At 38.5% G+C, this 22,559-nt stretch overlaps 1 protein-coding gene across 1 annotated transcript in view; it reads left to right on the top strand.

Moving 5' to 3' along the window:
- Window positions 1–20,414, top strand: part of LOC110541144 (vomeronasal type-2 receptor 116-like) — a 30,616-nt gene extending 10,202 nt beyond the window's left edge. Inside the window, exons 2-6 of the mRNA XM_060366195.1 lie at window positions 6,864–7,158; window positions 7,501–8,307; window positions 15,965–16,180; window positions 17,055–17,178; window positions 19,462–20,414. Of these exons, the coding sequence (XP_060222178.1) occupies window positions 6,864–7,158; window positions 7,501–8,307; window positions 15,965–16,180; window positions 17,055–17,178; window positions 19,462–20,414 (2,395 nt within the window). The remainder of the gene's footprint in view (window positions 1–6,863; window positions 7,159–7,500; window positions 8,308–15,964; window positions 16,181–17,054; window positions 17,179–19,461) is intronic.
- Window positions 20,415–22,559: the final 2,145 nt, after the last annotated feature.

Here is a 22,559-nt window from a genome sequence, read left to right on the forward strand (position 1 = left end):
AACATATTTGATTTTTAATATTCATTATTGAAATTACATGAAATTCCACTTTGACTAAGATTTTTCAATATTTTGTTAATAGTAATTATGGAAACTTTACTATAATTGCAAAAACAGCAGAAATGATTAAATATAATCATATAATCATATAAGCATATAAACTAAAACAAATGTAGACTACGTTTATTACAGGAAGGACTAAAAAAACTTTAAAATATTCCTTTGCCAACTTTCTAGACTGTTTCTCATTTACATAATGTCATTCTGGATTTTCTTTACCATGTCGTATTTTATGTACATTAGCAGTGAATATGATTCCACTACTAACTATATTCTGATCTTGACTTGGTCTTATAATTGATCTCCCTCTTTCCTTGAATTTCCGCCATGTGTTTTTTCAGTGCACAGAGCTAGACTGGGTTTTGAGTGTTGTATAAATTCCATTATGGCATTCTTTTTAATTTCATTTACTTGAAAATTCCTTCATTGTCGTCTACTCTTTTGTAGCCACTAGCCTTCATTCCTCTCCAGTTTGTGCCTTTCATTGGCACCCAGGTCTTGTTTGTTAGCTCTATTTTTCTCAGTGTGTTTTGTATGGAATATGTAATCTGAAGAGTTATATTCCAGCAAAGCCATAAATACAAGCACAAGCAGCTCAGTAGCAACACACCAAAATTTCTGGTATAGTGTGCTTGGCAAGGCCTCACTGAGGTAAGTACTTCTGACTCTCGTTTGTCCGCACTGCAGGGATTCTTTCACCATTCATCTCAGACTGTCATGTATAGAGACAGATGTGTGTATCCAACTATAGCATTCACATTCAGTAATAACTCAGACCTTTGTGAACTGATTTTCTGTGAATCAGTTCTAGGCTCAGAATCCATACAAAGCTGAATTATATGTTTTATTTTTATCTATTTTAATTGAATAAATAAATAGTTGGCAAAAATTAGATACTGCAGAAAATGTATAAAAGGCATTTCTCAGATTAAAGACAGTTTCAAATGATTTGTCTATATATTCTGGTGTTACTATCATTCTTCTTACAATATTATCAAGTTTTGTTCATTAAAATTGTTTTTTTTCCTGAGCATTCACAGTCTTATACTCTAATTTCAAATTAACTTTAACAATTTCCTAACATTACACACAAGAACCCCATGGGAAGACCAACAGAACCAACAAATGTGGCCCCAGGAGGTGGGCTGCAGTGACTGATGCACCAACCAAGGACCATGCACGGAGAGGACCTAGAGCCCTTGATCATATTAGCCTATAGGCAGATCAGTCTCCATGTGTGTTCCCTAGTAAGAGGCGCAGGAGCTGATTATGACATAATCTTTGTTGCCCACTATTTGATCACTTCTCCCCTGCTTGGGGGTCCTTGCTAGGCCACAGAGCAAGAAGATACAGGCAATCCTAATGAGACCTTATAGACTAGGGTCAGATGGTAGGCGATAGGGTCTCCCCCTTTCTGAAGAATAGGGGAAGGATGTAGGGAGGAAGACAGAAGGAGAGTAGGTACTGCAGGAGATGAGGGATGAGGCTACAATCAGGATGTAAATTGAATAGATTATAAAAAATTAATTTAAGTTAAAAATATGTAGGTATGTCACCGACCTGCATTGAAATTTGGATACCTCCTGAGTGAAGGCTGGGGGAAAGAGTGCAGGGTGCACACAGATGGACACCAATTCTAGGCTCTGAACAAGGTGTCATTTACTGACTGTAAGGTTAAAACTTAAATAGCAGAAAAGTACAAGCAGTTTTTCTGTTTTCTTTTTTTTAGTTTAAAATACTGATTTATTGTTTTATATAGTAAAAACAGTTGTTTTTTATTTTTATTAATTACAGTTTATTCACTTTGTATCCCCCCCGTGCCTCCTTCCCTCCTCTCCTACCAATCCGACCCTCTCTCTTCTTTACACGTATCCCTCTCCCTGTCCATTGAAGACAGAGGTCCTCCTCCCTTTCCCTCTCATTCTAGTCTATAAGGTCTCACCAGAAGTGGTTGCATTATCTTCTTCTGTGGCCTGGTAAGGCTGCTCCCCTCTCGGAGGGAGGTGATCAAAAAGCAATCCAATCAGTTCATGTCATAGACATGTAACTGTAATGCTGCAACACTGGATTTGTGTGTAGGTATTGTGTTTTTTTAATTTTTTCATTAGTTACATTTTATTAACTCTGTATCCCAGCTGTATCCCACTCCCTCATTCCTTCCCAATCCCACTCTCCATCCCTCATCTCCTCCCTGCCCCTTTCCAAGTCCACTGATTTGGGAAGACCTCTTCCCCTTGCATCTGACACTGTCTTATCAGGTATCCTCAGGACTGGCTGCAAAGTCCTCCTCTGTGGCCTAGCAGGACTGCTCCTCCCTTGGGGAGTGGGGAGGTCAAAGAGCCTGCCATTGAATTCCTGTCAGAAATTGTCCCTGTTCCCCTTACTAGGGAAAACCATTTGGTTACTGAGCTACCACGGGCTCTATCTGAGCAGAGGTTCTAGATTATATCCATATATGGTCCTTGATGGAGTATCAGTCTCAGAAAAGACCTCTGTGCCTAGATATATTTGGTCCTTGTGGAGCTCCTATCCTCTCCACCTCATACTAACTCCCCCTTCTTTCATATGATTCCCTGCACGCTGCCAAAGGTTTGTTTATGAGGCTCATTATCTGCTTTTATACAATGCTGGGTAGAGTCTTTCAGAGGCCCTCTGTGGTAGGCTCCTGTTTTATGTTTCCTTTTTCTTCCAATGTCCATCCCATTTGTTTTCCTCAGTGAGAATTGATCACCTTATCCAGGGTCCTCCTTCTAGCTCACATGTACAGCTTTTTGTAGATTTATCCTATATTATACTGTGTGTGTCTTTCTCTTTCTGGGATGCCTCACTCAGAATGATCTTTTCTAGATCCCACCATTTGCCTGCAAATTTCATGGTTTCCTCCTTTTTGATTGCTGAGTAGTATTCCAATGTATAAAAATACCACAATTTCTGTATCCATTCCTCCATTGATGGACATCTGAGTTATTTCCAGGTTCTGGCTATTACAAAAAAAGGTGCTACAAATATGGTTGAGCAAATGTCCTTGTTGTGTACTTGAGCAAATTTTGGGTATATACCTAGCAGTGGTATAGCTGGGTCTTGAGGAAGCATTATTCCTAATTGTCTGAGAAAGACAAATGGGATGTGCATTGGACGTATGACAGGAGTCTATCGCAGAAGGCATCTGAAAGACTCTACCAAGCAGCATTTCAAAACAGATACTAAGACTTATAACCAAACTTTCAACAGAAGGGGAGTTAGTATGACATGGAAAGGATAGGAGCCCCACAAGGACCAAATATCTCTGGGCACAAGGTTTTTTTCTGAAACTTTCTCCAACCAAGGACCATGTATGGATATAACCTAGAAACTTAGCTCGGACGAAGCTCATGGTAGCTCAATAACCAATTGGTTTCCCATAGTAAGAAGAACAAGGACTATCTCTGACAGGAACTCAATGGCAGCCTCTTTGACCTCCCCACCCCCCCCCAAGGGAGGAATAGTTCTGCTAGGCCACAGAGGAGGACTTTGCAGCCAGCCCTGAAGATACCTGATAAAACAGGGTTAAATGAAAGGGGGGAAGGTCCTCCCCTATCAGTGGACTTGGAAAAGGGCAGGGAGGAGACCATGGAGGGAGTGTGGGATTAGGGAGGGGAATGAGGGAGCGGGATACAGCTAGGACACAGAGTTAACAAAATGTAACTAATAAGAAAAATAAAATTAAAAAAAAAAAAACAGGGCCAGAAGAAAGGGGAGGAGGTCCTTCCCAATCAGTCAACTTAGAAAGGAGCAGGGAGAAGCTGAGGGAGGAAGGGTGAGATTGGGAGGGAATAAAGGAGGGGGATACAGCTGGGATACAGTTAATAAAATGTAACTAATAATAATAAACAAAAAATGTTATTGGTCTACTTTCTTTTAAAGAATAATGTTTACAATTTTTGATAATTTTTGTTATCAAATAAATTTGTTCATCTATCAAATACAAAATAAATTTATTTTCAAAACAAATACATGCATTCAAAAATGACATAATAGTAAATCTCAAACATACATACAAATAGGTAGCAGGACCAATGAGTATATAACCCAGCTGCCATGTTTTTTATCTTGTTTTCTCTTTATATTTCAGTACCCCATTTGCTACTTTTCATATTATTTTCATTACTAAGACTATTATTTATTCATTTACTTGAGTGTGTTTGTTTGTGACTGTATGACCCTTTTATGGTAATGACTAAAAAGGCCAGCAGGGGTGTTGAATCCTCTGGAGACATAGTCTTGGATAGGTGCAGCCTGTTTAATATGATGTCTGAGTTCTCTGGAAAGAGACACTCTTAAATGTTGAACCCATTCTCCTGCTACACCTCATATTGTTTTCATAACCACAATATATTTACATTTATAAACAATTCGTTATATTGATTACATAGACAAATCTCCCATCTAGATCTATATTCAACTTTTCTGTCTTCATCTATTTCCCTGCCCAATTTTAAATTTAATTCTTTTTCTGCAGTCAAGTCAACTGTGTCTGTTTAAGTATTATGAGGGTGGAACCATCCTAAAATATGATTGGCTTAACAGGGTTAAATGAAGACTGAGCATTTCAGACAGATGACTGAAGAAAACTGACTCTTCCTCTCCCACAGTTATCAAGTTCCAACACTATGGTGTTTCGAATAGAAATTACTGGCACAGACTCATGTGTTTGAATGATTGGCCCATAATGAGTGGTGCTATTAAGCAGTGTAGCCTTGTTGGAGTAGGTGTGGCCTTGCTGGAGAAAGTGTGTCACTGTTTGTTGGGCTTAGAGGTATAAGAAGGTCAGGTCTGTCCAGTGTATCTCAGTCTTCTCCTGTGTGTCATTCAGGATGTAGAATTAGCAGCTCCTTCTCCAAGACAATGTGTGTCTGACCCCTGCCAAGCTTAGCCCCAATGATAAATATCAACTAAACCTCTGAAACTAAGCTAGCCACAATGAAATGTTTTTCCTTATGAGAGTAACCATGGTCATTGTGGATCTTCACAGCAAGAAAACCCTAGGACAAATACCCTCTTTTCTCCTCGTTTGCATTTGTGCCTACTTCTACTGTCCAGGCTGGTATTTTGTCTCACTTGAGAATGAACAGGTTTTTACTTGTTGTTACCGTACCATGAGATCATAAGCATTACTTCTCCGTTGTGTCTAGGAATCATTCATAGCAGTTACTCATAGCCTTCCTTCTTAAAATCTTTCCACTGCTCTTCAGCTAAGATGTTTAAGCCTTGTGAAAGAAGAACAATTTACACAATAGTAGCTTAATGAATCCTTTTGGGTGATCAACACATTTTGACGTGAAATGAAATCATGCTTTTCTCTAAGTGTGGATTTGGGACCTTTCAGAATAAAAGATATTTTGTCACATGAGTTATTATTATACAGGTGAAGAGGTGGTTAAGATAGGAGAATACTGCAAGTGCAAATGTGAAAATTTCAGTGAAAATCTCCCAAAAATATATGAGTACATGCCTATAATTTAATAATCACATGAAGGGCAGGAAACAGAAACAGAAGAGTCTCTAGAAGTTTTCTGTGCAGAGAAATATGCAATGTGGTATTCTATGTTTTTATCTGTTTTATCTTTTTTATTAGCTATGTTTGTTCACTTTGTATCCCAGCTGTAGCCCTCCCATCCCCACCCAATCCCACCCTTCATCCCTCTTCTTCTCCTATCCCCTCCCCCAATCCAATGAGTTGCGGGGTCCTCCTCCCCTTCCAGCTGATCATACTCTTTCAGGTGTCATCAGGACTGTTTTCTTTGTCTTCCTCTTTGGACTGGTAAGGCTGTTCCCCCCTCAGGTGGAGGTGATCAAAGAGCCAGCTACATGTCAGAGACAGTCAAGTTCCCCTTACTAGGGAACCCACTTGGAGACATATGCAATGTGTCTAAAAACAGGAATTGAGGAGCCAGATATGGTCCGGGAGCCTTTGTTGAGTGGACATACCAGAGAGAGATAGGTAGGAATTTTTGTGCAAGCAGGTAGGCAGGCAAACAAGCAAACAAATAAGCAATTGACAAACACATAATTAATGAAACACATAAATAAATAATAGAAAATATTTGTGAAAATGTGAATAGCTAGAACTAAATCTGGAAGTTGTCCTGTCTTGCATTCATACTTATTGATCTCCACAAATCTGTACATATAGGAAGACACAGATGCATACAAGTGACATACACAAACATCACAATTATACAGAAGGATAAACATATAACAGGTGTCATACTATATTCTTTTAATCATATAAATACAGATGCAGATACAGGATTTTCTCTATAAGTTGAATGCCAGTATATTATATGCTCAATTCCAGGATGCCTCAAAAAATCTCCACAAAAGCTAGTGTCAGAGAAATGGCAGCAGTGACCATGTATAGAATAAATTAACCTTGGAGTATTACTTAATTAAGTCATTGTTACTAAAAACGGATTTGAAAAATAATGAAATATTGACTTTTAATGATTAAAGAGCATGAAAGGCCAATATCAGATATCAGTAGATCTGCTATTTGATTTTTGATATGTAGATCAAATTTTTATTGTACCTATCAATAAAAAATAAAGCATTCTTTGAGGAATTACAAGTAATGACTAGTAATGATATAGGATCTTGCCGAATCTTAAAAGAGGTGCCCATTCTAGATCTATCTCTTCATGGTGAAAAAAACTAAAAAACACTTTTTGTAGAAACAAAGTTGAAATATAAAAGTTATTAGACTAAATATGCAGACGTGTGCTCTATGTGGTTCTCCTCTTGTTTATTTTGTGCTATTTTCACAGGTATAATTTTAAGAATTACCAGTTTGTTCTGGCTATGGTATTTGCCATTGAGGAGATCAATGGGAACCCCAATCTTTTACCCAACATATCTATTGGATTTGATTTCTACAATGTCCGATTCACGGAGAAGGACACTCTTATGAATGCCTGTATGTGGCTCACAGCACACAGTCAAAGTTACATTTTACCTAATTACAACTGTAAAAAGAGAAATTGTATTGCTGCACTCACAGGCACATCATGGACAACATCTGCCTACATTGGGACATTGCTACAACTCTTTAAATTTCCTCAGGTGAGAAAATGTTAAGGATGAAACCTGGGAATCAGGCTTTTTTAAATATATACTATAAGTGTCTGAAAACTAAAAGGGGAATACTTGAATTATTCAACTATTAACGCCAGTACCCAGACATGGTGATCATGCCATATTTCTCTTGCTTGAAAGAATGGAATGTGAATTGAATGAAATCAGGTAGGTCCTTGAAGCATACAGGCTTGGTAAGACTTTCTGCAAAATTGTGTAAGTGGAATTTGCCTTTGAAATGAGAATTTTCCCCCTGTTGTCATCTTTGGCCCTAGGACCATTATTGTGTTTGATATTAATATTCTTCCTCTTCTTTCCAATTTGATTCAGCTTTCTTTTGGACCTTATGATCCTAGCTTGAGTGATCGAGGTCAGTATTCTTCCCTCTACCAGATGGCCCCCAAGGACACATTTCTTTCACTTGGCATTGTCTCTTTGCTGACTCATTTTAGTTGGTCCTGGGTTGGTCTCATCCTCCCAGATGACCACAAAGGGAATAAAATCCTATCAGATTTCAGAGATGAGATGGAGAGAAAAAGAATCTGCACAGCTTTTGTGAAGATGATACCAACCACATGGACTTTATATTTTAACAAGCGCTGGAAATTTATTGATGAGATCCAGGAATCATCTGCAAATGTGATAATTATTCATGGTGACATTGATTCTTTACAAGGTCTGATGAGAAGTATTGGGCAAAACTTATTGACATGGAAAGTGTGGATCATGAACTTTGAACAAGATGTTACTTCTCATGCTGATTATTTTATGTTAGACTCATTTCATGGGAGCCTCATTTTTACCCACCATTACAGGGAAACTTTTGAGTTTACCAATTTCATTCAAACAGTTACTCCTTACAGATACCCAGAAGACATTTATCTTCCTAAAATGTGGTATTTGTTCTTCAGATGCCCATTTTCTGAAATTGATTGTCAACTTTTGGACAACTGTCAAGCCAATGCTTCTCTAAATGTATTACCTAGACACGTATTTGATGTGTCCATGAGTGAAGAGAGCTACAATATATACAGAGCTGTGTATGTTGTGGCTCACAGTCTCCATGAGATGAGGCTTAAACAAGTACAAATGCAGCCATATGAAAACGGAAAAGAGATGGAGTTCTTCCCTTGGCAGGTAATATTCTTTCCATCATATTTTAATATCATCACTGTGACATAAGAGATTTTGCAAAGATACTATCTTATATACTGTAAAATTCAGTATATGTTACCCAGAATCGCAGAAGTTTTTACATCAAGGCAGTCTCAAGAATATGTTGCTGAGGAATTGGATGAAAGAGACCTGGAAGAAATATGTTTAATCAGCGTCAAGTTTATGCCAACAATATCTAGCTGTCCAACCTTTTCATAACAATAGGTGCAATAAGAAAAGTCAGTGTTTTTCCTATGTATATCTCTCATAAAAGAAATAAAGGTGCACATTTAACTGAACCAGTGACAGTAGTTTTGTACCTAAAGCATGCCTTTTAATTACAATTAAACACCAATACTGTCATTTTACACAATGGACCCCTGAAGATATTCTGAAAGCAAATACGTTTTGCTGGGTTTTAAAATGTATTATTATTATTTATTATTTACCTTTGTATCCTGGCTCTCATATCCTTCCTATCTCACCTTTCTATGCTCTTCCACCCTCCTTATTTCCCTCCACTATTCAAGTAATAGAGGAGGCCCTTCTTCATAACTATCTGACCCTAGACTATCAAGTCTCATCAGGACTGCCTGGATCCTCTTACTGTGTGGTCTAGTTACACCACTGTGCCAGGCAGAAGATGTCAAAGAGCCTGCAATGAGTCCATGTCAGAAAGCCTTGCTCCCTTACTAGGGAATTCCACATGGAGACTGAACTGCCCATGGGCTGCATCTGAGCAGAGGTGCTAGGTCTTCTCTATGAATGGTCCTTGGTTGATGCATCAGTCTCTTTAGGAACCCCTGAGCCCAGAGATTTTTTGGCTCTGTTCGTCTTCTTGTGGAACTCCTGTCTCCTCCAGGTCTTTCCATCTCCTCCTTCTTCCATAGCATTCCCTCTACTCTGCCCAATGAGTCTAAGCATCTGCTTTTATACCTTAATTGGTAGAGTCTGTCAGAGGCCCTCTGTGGAAGACTTCTGTCTTGCTCACTGTCTTCACTTACTTCCTAAATCTGTCCTGTTTGTCCTTCTGAATGAAGATTAAGCCTCTTCCCTGAGGTTCTCCTTGTTTTTTAGCTTCTTTAGGACTATAGATTTTAGTGTTCATCCTATATTATATGGCTCATATCCACTTACAAGTGAGTATATACAATGGGTATCTTTCTATTTCTGGGTAACCTCACCCAGGATGATCTTCTCTACAGCCATACCACCCTGAACACACCTGATCTTGTCTGACTAGCTTTTTTTAACTTTTTTAAAAATTTTTTATTAATTACACTTTATTCATTTTGTATCCCCCCATCAGCCCCTCCCTCCGCCCCTCCAGATCCCACCCTCCCTCCCCTTTCTCCATGCATGCCCCACCCCAAGTCCACTGATAGGGGAGGTTCTCCTCTCCTTTCTGATCTTAGTCTATCAGTTCACATCAAAAGTGGCTGCATTGTCCTCTTCTGTGGCCTGGTAAGGCTGCTCCCTCCTCAGGGGGAGATGATCAAAGAGCAGGCCAATCAGATTATGTCAAAGGCAGTTCCTCTTCCCATTACTAGGAAACCCACTTGGACACTGAACTGCCATGGGCTACATCTGTGCAGGAGTTCTAGGTTATCTCCATGCCTGGTACTTGGTTGAAGTATGAGTCTCTGGGAAAACACCTGTGTTCAAATTTTCTTGTTCTGTTGCTCTCCTTGTGGAGTTCCTGTCCTCTCCAGCTCTTACTATTTCCCACTTCTTACATAAAATTCCATTCACTCTGCTCGACAGTTGGCCATCAGGCTCAGCATCTGCTTTGATAGTCTGCAGGGCAGAGGCTTTCAGAGGCCCTCTGTGGTAGGTTCCTAGTTTGTATCCTGTTTTCTTGTGGCTTTCAGAGGCCCTCTGTAGCAGGTTCCTAGGTTGTTTCCTGTTTTCTTCTTCTTCTGATGTCCATCGTCTTTGCCTTTCAGGATGGGGATTGACCATTTTAGTTAGGGTCCTTTCTCTTGCTTAGTTTCTTTAGATGCACAGATTTTAGTGGGTTTGTCCTATGTTGAATGTCTATATGAGTGAATATATACCCTGTTGTCTTTTTGCTTCTGGGACAACTCACTCAGGATGATCCTTTCCAGGTCCCACCATTTACCTGCAAATTTCATGATTTCCTGATTTTACATTGCTGAGTAATACTCCATTGTATATATGTACCACAATTTCTGCATCCATTCTTCAGATAAGGGGCATCTGGGTTGTTTACAGGTTCTGGCTATTACAAATAAAGCTGCTACAAACATGGTTGAGCAAATGTCCTTTTTGTGTACTTCAGCCTCTTTTGGATATATGCCTAGGAGTGGTATGGTTGGATCTTAAGGTAGTGCTATATTCCTAGTTGTCTGAGACAGCGCCAGATTGATTTCCAGTGTGGTTGTACAAGTTTACATACCCACCAGCAGTGGAGAAGGGTTCCCCTTTCTCCACAACCTCTCCAGCATGTGTTGTCACTTGAGTTTTTCATCTTGGCCATTCTGATGGGTGTAAGGTGATGTCTCAGTGTTGTTTTGATTTGCATTTTCCTAATGGCTAATGAGGTTGATCATTTCTTTAAGTGCTTCTCTGCCATTTGATATTCCTCAATTCTGAATTCTGTTTAGCTCTGTTCCCCAGTTTTTAATTGGATTACTTGGTTTGCTGCTTTTCAGCTTCTTTAGTTCTTTGTATATACTGGATATTAGTCCTCTGTCAGATAAAGGGTTGTTGAAGATACTTTCCCAATCTGTAGGCAGTTGCTTTGTTTTGATGACGGTGTCCTTTGCTTTACAGAAGCTTTTCAGTTTCATGAGATCCCATTTATTGATTGTTGCTCTTAGAGCCTGTGCTGTTGGTGTTCTGTTCAGGAAGTTTTCTCCTGTACCAATGAGTTCTAGGGCATTCCCCACTTTTTTCTAGCTGATTTAATGTGTCTGGTTTTATGTTGAGGTCTTTGATCCACTTGGACTTCAGTTTTGTGCGGGGGTATAAGTATGGATCTATTTTCATTTTTCTACATGTAGACATCCAGTTGGACCAGCACCATTTGTTGAAGATGCTATCTTTTTTCCATTATATAGTTTTGGCGTCTTTGTCAAAGATCAGGTGTCCATAAGTGTGTGGGTTTATTTCTGGGTCCTCTGTTCGGTTCTATTGATCCACCATTCTGTTTCTATGCCAGTACCATGCAGTTTTTAAAATTGTTGCTCTATAGTACAATTCAAGATCAGGGATGGAGATACCTCCAGAAGATCTTTTATTGGAGAGGATTGTTTTCACAATTCTGGGTTTCTTGTTATTCCATATGAAGTTGAGAATTTTTCTTTTCAGGTCTGTAAAGAATTGTGTTGGTAATTTGATGGACATTGCATTGAATCTGTAGATTGCTTTTGGTAAGATGGCCATTTTTACTATGTTAATCCTGCCAAGCCGTGAGTATGTGAGATCTTTCCATCTTCTGATATCTTCTAATTCTTTCTTCAGAGACTTGAAATTTTTTTTCATACAAGTCTTTAATTTCCTTGGTTAGGGTTACTCCGAGGTACCTTATGTCATTTGTGGCTATTGTGAAGGGTGTTGTTTCCCTAATTTCTTTCTCAGCCCTTTTGTCTTTTGTATACAGGAAGGCTACTGATTTTTGTAGTTAATTTTGTATCCTGCCACTTTGCTGAAGGTGTTTATCAGCTGTAGGAGTTCCCTGGTAGAGTTTTTGGGGTCACTCACATATACTATCATATCATCTGCAAATAGTGATAATTTGACTTCTTCCTTTCCAATTTTTATCCCCTTGATCTCCTTCAACTGTCTTAGTGCTCTAGCAAGGACTTCCAGAACTATGTTGAAGAGATAAGGAGAAAGTGCAGAACTATGTTGAAGAGATAAGGAGAAAGTGGGCAGCCTTGTCTTGTCCTTGATTTCAGTGGGATTGCTTTATGTTTCTCTCTATTCATTTTGATGTTGGCTGTAGGCTTGCTGTATATCACCTTTACTATGTTTAGATATGTCCCTTGTATCTCTGATCTCTCCAATACTTTAAACATGAAAGGATGTTGGATTTGGTCAAATGCTTTTTCAGCATCTAGGGAGATTATCATGTGTTCTTTTTCTTTCAGTTTGTTAATATGGTCGATCACATTGATGGATTTCCTTTTGTTGAACCACCCCTGCATACCTGGGATGAAGCCTACTTAGTCATAGTGGATGATATGTTTGATGAGTTCTTGTGTTTGGTTTGCCATTATTTTTTTGAGTATTTTTGCATCAATGTTCATAAAGGAGATTGGCCTGAAATTCTCTTTCTTACTTGGGTCTTTGTGAGGTTTAGGTACCAAGGTGACTGTGGCTTCACAGAATGAGTTTGGTAATGTTCCTTCTGTTTCTATTTTGTGGAATAGTTTTAAGAGAACTGGAGTTAGCTCTTTTTTGAATGTCTGGTAGAATTCTGTGCTGAAACCATCAGGTCCTGGGCTTTTTTTGGATGGGAGATTTTCGATGACTGCTTCTATTTCCTTGGGGGCTATAGGACTATTTAATTGATTTACCTGATCCTGATTTAGCTTTGGTAAGTGGAATCGATCAAGAAAATTGGCCATTTCATTTAGATTTTCATATTTTGTTGCGTATAGACTTTTGAAGTGAGTCTTAATTATTGTTTGGATTTCCTCAGTGTCTGTGGTTATGTCCCCCTTTTCATTTCTGATTTTGTTGATTTGGATGTTGTCTCTCTGCCTTTTAGTTAGCTTGGCTAAGGGCTTGTCTATCTTGTTGATCTTCTCAAAGAACCAGCTCTTGGTTTAAGTGATTCTTTGAATAGTTTTATTTGTTTCTAATTGATTGATTTTAGCCCTGAGTTTAATTATTTCCAGCTGTCTACTCCTTTTTGGTGTTTCTGCTTCTTCTTTTTCTAGGGTTTTTAAGTGAGCCATTAAGTTGCTTGAATGCGCTCTCTCTAATTTCTTCTTGAAGGCACTTAGTGTTATAAACTTTCCTCTTAGCACTGCCTTCATTGTGTCCCACAAGTTTGGGTATGTTGTGTCTTCATTTTCATTGAGTTCTAGGAAGACTTTAATTTCTTTCTTTATTTCTTCTCTGACCCAGCTGTCATTTAGTAGCAAGTTGTTAAGTTTCCATGTGTGTGTAGGCTTTTTCCTATTTCTGTTATTGTTGAGGTCCAGCTTTATTCCATGGTGATCAGACAAGGTACAAGGGATTATTTCAATCTTCTTGTATCTGTTGAGGCTTGCTTTGTGACCAACTATATGGTCTATTTTGGAGAAGGTTCCATGAGGGGCTGAGAAGAAGGTAAATTCTTTTGTGTTTGGGTGTAAGGTTCTGTAAATGTCTGTTAGGTCCATTTGATTCATGACCTCTGTTAGAGATATTGTTTCTTTGTTTAATTTCTGTTTAGTTGACCTGTCCTTTGTTGAGAGTGTTGAAGTGTTGAACTCTCCCACTATTAGTGTGTGGGGATCTATGTGTGGTTTAAGTATTATCAATGTTTCTTTCACAAATGTGGTTGCCCTTGTATTTGGGGCATAGATGTTCAGGATTGTGATGTCTTCTTGGTGGACTTTTCCTTGATGAGTATGAAGTGTCCTTCCCCATCTCTTTTGATTAATTTTGGTTGTAAGTCTATTTTATCAGATATTAGAATGGCTACTGCTGATTGCTTCATCCATCCATTTCCTTGGAAAGCCGTCTTCCATCTCTTTATCCTCAGGTAATGTCTATCTTTGTGACTTAGGTTTGTTTCTTGTATACAACAGATTGCTGGGTTTTGTTTATGCATCCATTCTGTTAGTCTGCATTTTTTTATTGGAGAATTAAGTCCATTGATGTTGAGAGAGATTAATGACCAGTGGCTGTTAGATCCTTTGAATTTGATGATGGCTGTGGTCATAAGTTTATGTTCTTGGTTGCTTTTTGTTTCACTGTAGTGAGGTTATTTATTTCCTGTGTTTTCTTGAATGTAGCTAGTTTTCTTGGGTTGTATTTTCCTGTCAAGTGTCTTCTGTAATGCTGGATTTGTTTTTAGATATTGTTGAAATTTGTTTTTGTCATTGAATATCTTGTTTTCTTCGTCTATGAGGACTGAGAGTTTTGCAGGGTATAGTAGCCTGGGCTGACATCTGTGTTCTCTTAGGGTCTGCGTGATATCCGTCCAGGCACTTCTGGCTTTCATAGTCTCTGTTGAAAAGTCAGGTGTGATTCTAATGGGTTTGCCATTATATTTTACTTGGCCTTTTTCTCTTGCAGCTTTTAGTATTTTTTCTTTGTTCTGTATACTTACGGTTTTGATTATTATGTGGCTGGAGGATTTTCTTTTCTGGTCTAATTTATTGGGTGTTCTGTAGGCCTCTTGTATTCTTATAGGCCTCTCCTTTAATTTGGGGAAATTTTCTTCAATGATTTTGTTGAAAATATTTTCTGGGCGTTGGTGCAGGGAATTTTCTTTTTCTTCTGTTCCTATTATTCTTAGGTTTTGTTGTTTCATGTTGTCTTGAATTTTATGAATTATCTGTGTCAGGAATTTTTTAGATTTAACATTTTCTTTGACAGATACATCTATTTCTTCCATTGTATCTTCCATACCTGAAATTCTTTCTTCCATCTCTTGTAAGGAGTAGTACCAACTACTGCAAAGTAGTACAAGTACAAAGCAGGCCTCTGGGCTGGCGGATTATGTGCCGGCTTGCTAGTCTGTGAGAGCTGGGTTCCCAATAACTCTGTGCTCCCTGCTTGGGCTGTGATCCATGATGGCTGGGCCTACTCGCCTGTTTGTGATCTGGGGTCGGCTCCATTTTCCCCAGGCAAAGCCTAGGTGACCCAACAGCATGGTTTCTTCCTTCCCTGTGTGGCCCTCTCTGGACAGGGATTCCAAGTCTCTGTTGCACTGGGGCGCACAGCTTGTCTGTACAGGTGAGCTGGGCATGCAGCCACTCTCAGCACATGGCAGGAGCTCAGTTGTGATGGCGTTGGGTACCTGTGGTCTGCAAAACCTTCCAGGGAAAGACTGGGTGACCCATGATCAGACTCACAACTTTCTTTCCCCATGGGGTTTTCTTGCACCTGGACTCCCAGTCTCTGGCACCCTTGTGCCCACCGATCAGCCTGGGAAAGTGATGGGGACAGGTAGGCGCGAGGCTCTGGCTGGAGACCCATTCCCCGTGTTACCCGGGATCTTTTCCGGGTTCTGGCTGGGCAGCCCGAGGGTGGACCTGACCGATTCCCACGCCATAGGAGCCTCCCCTCACCTGGGAAACGAGATCGCTGTGGTTTTAGGGCCCAGAGTTCAGTCTCCTGGTCGCTGCACAGAGAGTGCTGTCCCGCTTCTCAGACACAATGCTCTCCCGGCGCCGCCATCTTGGCTCGTCTGACTAGCTTTAAAAGGAATTAATGCATGCATGAGTCAGCAGTCATGGATTCACTATGTGATCTTGGTTCAAAATTTTCTCTTGAAGGGGAATGCTCTTTCAGAAGCCCACTAATTCAGGCTTTTATTTACTCCACATCATTTAAACCTTAATTAATGTTGAATTTCACATCAGAGATTGAAAATAATGAGAGATATTTCATAGCACAGGTTCTGTTCTACCTCTTGGACACAGTTTAATATAAATTCATGAATCTTTTTCAGCTTAACTCTTTCCTGAGGGACATTCATGTGAGAGACAACATGAGTTTATATTGGAGAGAGAAGTTAAATGAAGAGTATAACATCTTTAACCTTTGGAATTTTCCAAAGGGTCTTGGACTAAAGAAGAAAATAGGAACTTTTTCTGCAAATGCTCCTCAGGGCAAACAGTTATCATTATCTGAGCATATGATACAATGGCCAGAAATATTTTCAGAGGTGGGGTATATATTTTGTCAAGGCTTCAATCTCAAGTTGATAATAAAATTATGATTATTGACATAATGACACTTTTTGTCTGACAAAAGGAACATCACTCTCCAATTGCCAGCATAAATTATCACAAAAATATTTGCATAATGGTTTTTCCCCTTCCTTCATTCAGATCAATGGAAATATTTAGTGTTAAATGAATCCCAAAGTTCTCTCATATAAGGGTTTGTTTTTTTTCAACTTGACACAAATTTGGGACACTTTTATGGATGGTTTTACAGTCACCAAAATGTCTCATAGGTTGATCTGATTGAGAAAATCTCTCATTTGGTATTAACATTATGAAACAATATAAAATTACTTTTTATTGCTTTTATTAAACACCATGACCAAAGGTGACTTTAAGAAGAAAATATATTTTGGCTTATGATTCCAGAGTTATGGGAGTCCACTATGGATAGCAGCATGACAGCAAGGGGTAGCCATGGAAACAGGCATGGAACCAGAGATAGAGTTTATCTGTTCACACACATTTAAAGTAAGCAAAATGTTGAAAGTAATGCTGCTTAACACAGTAGTCAGTAAATACAAAGGCTGTATCAGTCTGGAGAGAACCTATGCCTTTCTATATCTTTTTTCCCAATGACCTACTTTTCTAAAATTTGTCCCACTCATTAAGCTTCGAAATTTTCCAACTCTGTGATAATACTCAGACTAATCTTTAAACAGGTTTGCCTTCTGAAGGATATCACATTTCTAAATGTTTTTCTATATTTCTAACAATAATACTTGAACATTCATTGCATAATATTAAAAAAACCTTTTACTGTGATTTTCCTAAAACTGTAAATTTTAGACAATGTTCCCTTATTCTTCTTAGATTCCTAAGTCCGTGTGCAGTGAGAGTTGTGGGCCTGGATTCAGGAAAGCCACCCTGGAGGGCAAGGCTGTTTGCTGCTACAACTGCACTCCTTGTGCAGAGAATGAGATTTCTAATGAGACAGGTAAAGGAAGGTTTTATAGAAAAGCTTTAATTTTTCTACCCAAGATTCCTTAATATCATGACAAATGAAAATTATCTGAATAGAAGTCAGATATAAATATTTTCCTCCTTTTGTTTAGGAACTTAGATATAATATTTCATTATCATACTCTTGAAATAGCTCACCATAGCAATTAAAAATCTTACTTGATTTATATATGTGAACTACTACCACTATTCATTGTAGAAAATAATTTCCCATGTATGTAATAGTGTGTTTCATTTCCCATTTAACACATATTTGCTTAGTATCAAAGAATGATGTTTTTCAAACTGCATTTCAATCTCTTTTAAGAATTATATGAGATTTAGATCTATTGCACCTTCACTGTAATTATTCCCAGCTCACTTTAATGATGTTTTTTGTCATTTTCATTAGTTCTTTAAATAAGTTTTAGAATGTATTTTGATTATATTCACACCTACCACTTTTCCTACATCCATTCTTTCTTCCTTAATGACCCAAATTTGTGTAATTAACCTATCTAAACTGCGATGCTCATCTGCTCTTGGGCTTGTGGATATCACTTGAGGGTTATCAAACAAACACCCTGAAAAAGAAAACTGACTATCCTCCCAATAGCTCTCAGTTGCCAAAACTTCTGTCACTCTATGCTGGAATTTAGTCTGCTTAAGCCTGCAGACATTTATTGCATTGTCTCAAGTGCTGTGAATTCATAGATTGGACTGATAAGCTAGACTCAGATGGAAGGGGAGGAGGACCTCCCATATCACTGGACTTGGAGAGGGGCAGCAAAGGAGATGAGGGAGGAGGCTTCAGCTGAGATACAAAATAAATAAACAGTAATTAATATAAAAAATAAAAATTTAATTAAAAAATAAAAGAGACAAAATAACATTGTATATATAATAAATAATAGAAATGAATATTTAGAAAAAAGAATGGCTAAAGATTTCAAATTTAAAAATATTGTTGAATGATAATTGTACAATAATTTGACACTATTTTTTCAAAAGACAGATATTAATTCAATATTATTAATGAAATAAAATTGAAAATCTGGTGATGAGCTCAGTGATTAAGAAATATAGAATTGGACATAGTTACAATATAACATAAATCATGGTGCATATATTTTATGTCAAACATAACATGTACAAACTTTGAAGAGTAATATGTAACTGTTTCCTAAAGTCCTCCAATTCCTCTAATGTGTATCTTCCTAAATGTCATGAAATATTTCATTGGGTGTTTTTTGAGCATTCACTAATGTAATAAAGTCTGATCACTAAACTTCTGGCAGAGAATGAACAGAATTTGAACCTAAAAGGAATTTTAAAGAGGTAAATTGAATTATGACTTACGTGTGCAAAAAGCACTATCTGAAAATTAGTGCAAAACATTTTTCCTTTTATGTAAATTTCACAGGTCAAATTCATAAAGGATATTTTGACACGATGTCACGATTAATTAAGGTAATTTGTGAGGTGATACAAGGGCCCAGGTAGGTTTACACAGTGTAACTTAGTATTCTAGTTACTTCTAAAGGAGTCACAAAAGGCAGGAAAGAGAGGAAAGGCATTAGATTTATTCAGTTTCAAACACTATAAAGAAGATAAAAGGGCTGGTGAAAAACCTACTAGCAGTGGAAGGCAACCTGAAGATAGACATCACTTTAGTTAAGAATGTAGACCTTGAAAGTCTGTGTGTGTATCAACTCAGGTCATCCCAAGCATATATATACCAGCAGCATTGACTGGACTCAGCAGTTAGCAAAATGTAAAAAGAAAAGATAGAAAGCACATTAAGTCAGGAGTGAAAGCTGAGGGAAAGAAGGGTGTATGATGGTAGCAAAGAAAGATGGGTTGGATTAAAACCTATTATATTTGAACACAACTACTAAAGGAAATATCTAAGGAAGAAGGTGTGCTCTATGAATCTGAAGTAATTCACAACAGTGGACTCATTACTATGTCCCTGAGGAAACAAAAGAAGATGACTTCTGTGTCAATCTCATGAACACGAAGTGAGTAATGTCTCAGAATAAAAGGGATCACCTAATTGACTAGGATCAGAAGGAAGGAAAAGATGTCCTCCCCTATCAGTGGACTTGGGGAGGGGCATGCAGGCAGAGGGGGGAGGAAGGGAGGGATTGGGATGAGAGGAGGGATGGAAACACGGAGGGATACAAATAAGTAAAGTGTAATTAATAAAGAAAGATAAAAAAAATTAAAAAAGGGAGCACCTCAACATGTCCTCATGTTCACCTTCATTTCTAACCAGATGTGGATCAGTGTGTGAAGTGTCCAGAAAGCCATTATGCAAATACAGAGAAGAACCAGTGTCTCCAGAAGGCAGTGAGCTTCCTGGCTTATGAAGACCCCTTGGGAATAGCTCTTACCAGCATAGCCCTGTGCTTCTCTGCAGTCACAGTCATTGTTATTGGGGTGTTTGTGAAACACAGAGACACGCCCATTGTCAAGGCCAATAATCGAGCTCTCAGTTACATTTTGCTTATCACACTCACTTTCTGTTTCCTCTGTTCTTTGAACTTTATTGGCCGGCCCAACACAGCCACCTGCATCCTGCAGCAGACAACATTTGGAGTTGCCTTTACTGTGGCTCTTGCCACTGTGTTGGCCAAAGCTATTACTGTGGTCATTGCCTTCAAGGCTACTTTTCCAGGGAGAATTGTGAGGTGGCTGATGGTATCAAGGGCCCCAAACTACATCATTCCTCTCTGTACTCTGATCCAACTTGTTCATTGTGGAATATGGATGGCAACCTCTCCTCCATTCATTGACCATGATGATCATATTGAACATGAACACATCATCATTTTGTGTAACAAGGGCTCAGCTCTTGCCTTCCACTGTGTCCTGGGATATCACTGCTTCTTGGCCTTTGGGAGTTATACCATGGCCTTTTTGTCCAGGAATCTACCCGATTCATTCAATGAATCCAAATTTCTGTCATTTAGCATGCTGGTGTTCTTCTGTGTCTGGGTCACCTTCCTCCCTGTCTACCACAGCACTAAAGGAAAAGTCATGGTGGCTATGGAAGTTTTTGCCATCATGGCTTCCAGTGCAGCACTCCTTGGCTTCATATTTGCCCCTAAGTGTTATATTATATTGTTGAGACCAGAAAAGAACTCACTTCAACATATCAGGGACAAAATACATTCTAAAAAAATAATAAGCCTCACAAAACATAGTTCAAATAAATATCTTCTATGATAACAGCATAGTACAAGTTTTGAGTTCATATTCCATACCACTTAAAACATATGTTATGCAATATAATATGATTTTCATTCTGTCAGATGTTATTCTTTTCCAATTTTACAGTGTTCTAGTGTGAGAGCCATCTATTTTGTTCATGTTTGAAAACCACAGTGTACTGTTTATGTAATTAGTTTCTAACTATATATCAAGCTTCTCTGGGGACTTCTATGTAGAGCAGGATACATGTTCTTTATATACCTCTGCTCTCTGGTGCATAAACCACTCTGAATTTAAGAATTGGTGGCACAACAACTTTATCATGTTGAATTTTCACATCCTTCTTTGATATAAACTGTTCATTTTCAAGTATTGATTTAATCTCCTAATAAACTTTATATATTCTTTCCTCTTTTTGAATTATTAAAATATTTTTAATATCAAAAATGCATTCCAATAGCCATACTAATAATTTCATTGTTATATAAGTAGCTTGTAATTTTTAGTATACAATTTTCTTCTTTTAATTTTTATTTTTAATATTAGTTACAGTTTCTTAACTTTGCATCCCTGCTGTATCATGTTAACTCTTTCCCTCCCAACCCCACCCTCTCTCCATCATCTCCTCCCTGCCCTGTTACATGTCCACTTATAGGGGAGAAAGTCCTTCCCTTTCATCTGATACTGGTTTATCAGGTATCTTCAAGACTGGCTGCAAAGTCCTCCTTTGTGGCCTAGCAGGGCTGCTCCTACCTCGGGGGTAAGGGGAGATCATGGGCCTTCCATTGTGTTCATGTCAGAAACAGTCTCTGTTCCCTTGATTAGGGTACCCACTTGGATACTACAGGTCTACATCTGAGCTACCCAGGTCTACATCTGAGCAGAGGTTCTAGGTTATATCCATACATGTCCTTCATTGGAGAAACAGTCTCATAAAAGAACCCTGTACCCATATATATTTGGTCCTTGTGGAGCTCCTGTCCTTTCCAGGTCATATTAACCCCCCCCCCCACTGAGAATTCTCTGTTTAGCTCTGTACCCCATTTTTTAATTGGATTGCTTGGTTTGATGCTTTTTAACTTCTTAAGTCTTTATATATTCTGGATATCAGCCCTCTGTCAGATATATGGTTGGTGAATATCCTTTCCCAGTCTGTAGGCTGTCGTTTTGTTTTGATGACTATGTCCTTTGCTTTATAGAAGCTTTTCAGTTTCATGAGGTCCCATTTATCGATTGTTGCTCTTAGAGCCTGTGCTGTTGGTGTTCTATTCAGGAAGTTGTCCCCTGTGCCAATGAGTTCCAATGTCTTACCCACTTTTTCTTCTAACAGATTTAGTGTATCTGGTTTTATGTTGAGATCTTTGATCCACTTGGACTTTAGTTTTGTGCAGGGTGATAAATATGGATCTATTTTCATTTTTCTGCATGTAGACACCCCGTTGGACCAGCACCATTTGTTGAAGATGCTGTCTTTTTGACACTGAATTGTCAAAAATCAAGTATCCATAGGTGTGTGGGTTTATTTCTTGGTCTTCTATTTGGTTCCATTGATCTGCTATTCTATTTCTATGCAAATACCATGCAGTTTTTACTACTATTGCTCTGTAGTACAGCTTGAGATCAGGGATGGAGATGCCTCCAGACGATCTTTTGTTGTACAGGATCATTTTGGAAATTCTGGATTTTAGTTTCTCCATATGAAGTTGATAATTTTTCTCTCAAGGTCTATGAAGAATTGTGTTGGTATTTTGATGGGAATTGCATTGAATCTGTAGATTGATTTTGGCAGAATGGCCATTTTCACTATGTTAATCCTGCCGATGAGCATGGGAGATCTTTCCATATTCTGATATCTTCTTCAATTTCTTTCTTCAGAGCCTTGAAGTTTTTCTCATACAGGTCTTTTACTTGCTTGGTTAGAGTCACTCCAAGGTACTTTATGTCATTAGTGGCTATTGTGAAGGGTGTTGTTTCCCTAATTTCTTTCTCAGCCCTTTTGTTTTTGGTATACAGGAGGGGTTCTGATTTTTTTAATTAATTTTGTATCCAGCCACTTTGCTGAAGATATTTTTCATCTGAAGGAGTTCTCTGGTTGTATTTTTGGGGTCACTCATGCATACTATCATAGCAGAGTATCATTATTAGTGTTAGGGGCTGGCT

Source organism: Meriones unguiculatus, chromosome 14 (genome assembly GCF_030254825.1).
Source record: "Meriones unguiculatus strain TT.TT164.6M chromosome 14, Bangor_MerUng_6.1, whole genome shotgun sequence".
NCBI classification, from domain to species: Eukaryota; Metazoa; Chordata; class Mammalia; order Rodentia; family Muridae; genus Meriones; species Meriones unguiculatus.